Source organism: Triticum urartu, chromosome 4A, assembly GCF_056163025.1.
Source record: "Triticum urartu cultivar PI428250 chromosome 4A, HENAU_Tu73, whole genome shotgun sequence".
Lineage (NCBI taxonomy): Eukaryota > Viridiplantae > Streptophyta > Magnoliopsida > Poales > Poaceae > Triticum > Triticum urartu.
This window is the reverse complement of record NC_141876.1, coordinates 119,683,262-119,685,367: the sequence shown is the minus strand read 5'-3', so window position 1 is coordinate 119,685,367 and position 2,106 is coordinate 119,683,262. Positions and strand designations below refer to the sequence as shown.

Here is a 2,106-nt window from a genome sequence, read left to right as displayed (position 1 = left end):
CTTACGTCATGAGAACCTGGCGAGGTTTGCCCGGCCTTGAACTCTCCGCCCCTCACGAGCCAGCCTGGTGAGGCCGCTCCTGAGGAGGTCTTGTGTTGTCTGCCTCGCGAGGCTTGGCCCCTCGCGAGGGTCTTGATTCCTTGTTGATGAAGATGGGCCGTACAGGCCTTCTAGAAAAGCCATGCCGTGGGCCGCGGGCAGGCAAGTCTGGGGACCCCCATTCCCAGAACGCAGACAACTACCGCGGCTAGAGCGGTTTTAAATTTTTACATCCGCGCTCTGGTCCGGTACTACCGTAGAGTTGACAATTACGCTGTTTTGTCCCTCCAAATCTCATGTATGCTTGTTTCATTTGGTTTTTGCCCTCATCTTTGCAATAATCCTTCTCGGGTTTCTCGTGTTTGTGTTGTGTGTCATAGGTGGTGGCTCCGGTTCCAATGTCCGGCGCTCGAATCCCAGCCATGACACAAGCTCGAAGCGCCTTCGCAACCAAGAGGCTCCAGTGCCCCACAATGCATAACCAAGTCCACAGCTACCAAGACCAAGGAGCCAATGATGGGAATGGATGAGATACCTCAAGCGGAGTTTCTGATGCGAAGGAAGCTCAACCCTTGTGTCAACCCTAGGGAGGTCACATGGGGCAATGACTTGTTTTGGACCAAGCAACAGAATCTTATCTTCCTGGATGTGATCAAGTCCAAGCAGAACATCTATGTGCCAGTGCAGTGGATTGACATGCATCATATGAAGAAGGAGAGCAACCGGGCATATTTTGGTGAGCCTCTGGACTTGGTGGAGCATTTTGGTATTGAGGAGTTCATCACCTTTCACTTGGACTTTGACCCGGAGATTGTGGCTCAGTTATTTTCTTCTGTCCACTTTCACACGGATGAGCAGCGAACAATGACTTGGATGACTAATGGGAAGAGGATGTCTGCTAAGTGGAAGGAGTTCATGGACTTGTTGAACGTTCATGATGAGGGGCTAAATGTGCCTGTTGGTGTCCGCCCACATGCCAACCCCGAGTCATCCAACAAGAACAAGCTTCAACCCTACCTCGTTGAGAAGAAGCTTGCCAATGACAAGAAGACTTGGGTGCTGAACATGTTCCTTGAAATCATGCACCGGATCTTCCGCAACACACTCTTTCCTCGCATAGGTGACAAGGACAAGGTGCATGCCTATCTTGTCGATATGATGCTCATCTGTGAGAAGGCGCGTCTCCAAAAGACGGCTAAACTTGATGTCTCTCATATCATGTGGTGTGAGCTGCAGTTTGCTATGTTCAACCGTAAGGTGCCCATCTATGGACCTTACCTATTTTTCTTGATCTCGAAGACTTGGGAGAAACTTTTTCCGGGTGAAGAATTTCATGCTCCTGACTGGACCTGCCATGAGCCTATGAAGCTACGCATCAAGAGCAAATGGGCTAACACCACTACCCGTGCTGAGGCAGAGGCTGCTAGGATGGATGTGGATGAGGATGAGTTTGAGGAGGAGGAGGAGGCGGCGGCTGAGGACAGCTCCGAGGGATACACTCCTCCCTCTTCTGAGCCAACTTGGGCCAAGAAGGTCAAGGCCAAGATGAAGGATCTTTTCTGCATGCAGGCCAAGGGTCAGTACCAGGCTCATGTGAACGCCAAGATGGCTCGTTGTCGCGACAAGGCCATCATGAGGCAGGTTGCCCTTGAGGTCCAGAGTGGCTCTGAGGAGCGGATCGCAGATGAGGAGCAGTGGACCAGACAGCACTACCGGTGGAGTGTGTCATAGGAGGAGACTGGTATTCCATCTACATTCCGTGCTGCTGAGGACTCTGAGGAGGAGGAGCACGACTGGTGATACCTTGGAGTTCTACCACCACCTGTGTCATAGGTGTCCTCTCTGCCTTTTTGGTGTCTCAATGCCAAAGGGGGAGAGAGCGTAGGATTTGCGTGTCCTGTGTCGAGCCTTGTTTCGCTTTGCTTTCATTTTGTTGAACCTCGTTTGCTTTGGCTCGTTGGTTTGTGGTTGTGTTCGTGTGAGTCCAGGAGACTATCATATGGTGTAAGACATATGTCCTCAACTTATCTTACTGTCTTATCCTATTGTCTAGCATGTGTGGTAGAT

General features: G+C 51.1%; 1 protein-coding gene across 1 annotated transcript; it reads left to right on the top strand.

Annotated features, from left to right (window-relative positions):
• Positions 1-735: 735 nt before the first annotated feature.
• LOC147975051 (uncharacterized) lies at positions 736-1,770 on the top strand. The gene has a single exon (XM_087520251.1). The coding sequence runs from the start codon at positions 736-738 to the stop codon at positions 1,768-1,770; it is 1,035 nt and encodes a 344-aa protein (XP_087376377.1).
• The last annotated feature ends 336 nt before the right edge of the window (positions 1,771-2,106 follow it).

Excerpts from the sequence above, each read along its gene's own strand:
- LOC147975051 (XM_087520251.1), top strand. The coding sequence starts at position 736 with ATGCATCATATGAAGAAGGAGAGCAACCGGGCATATTTTGGTGAGCCT.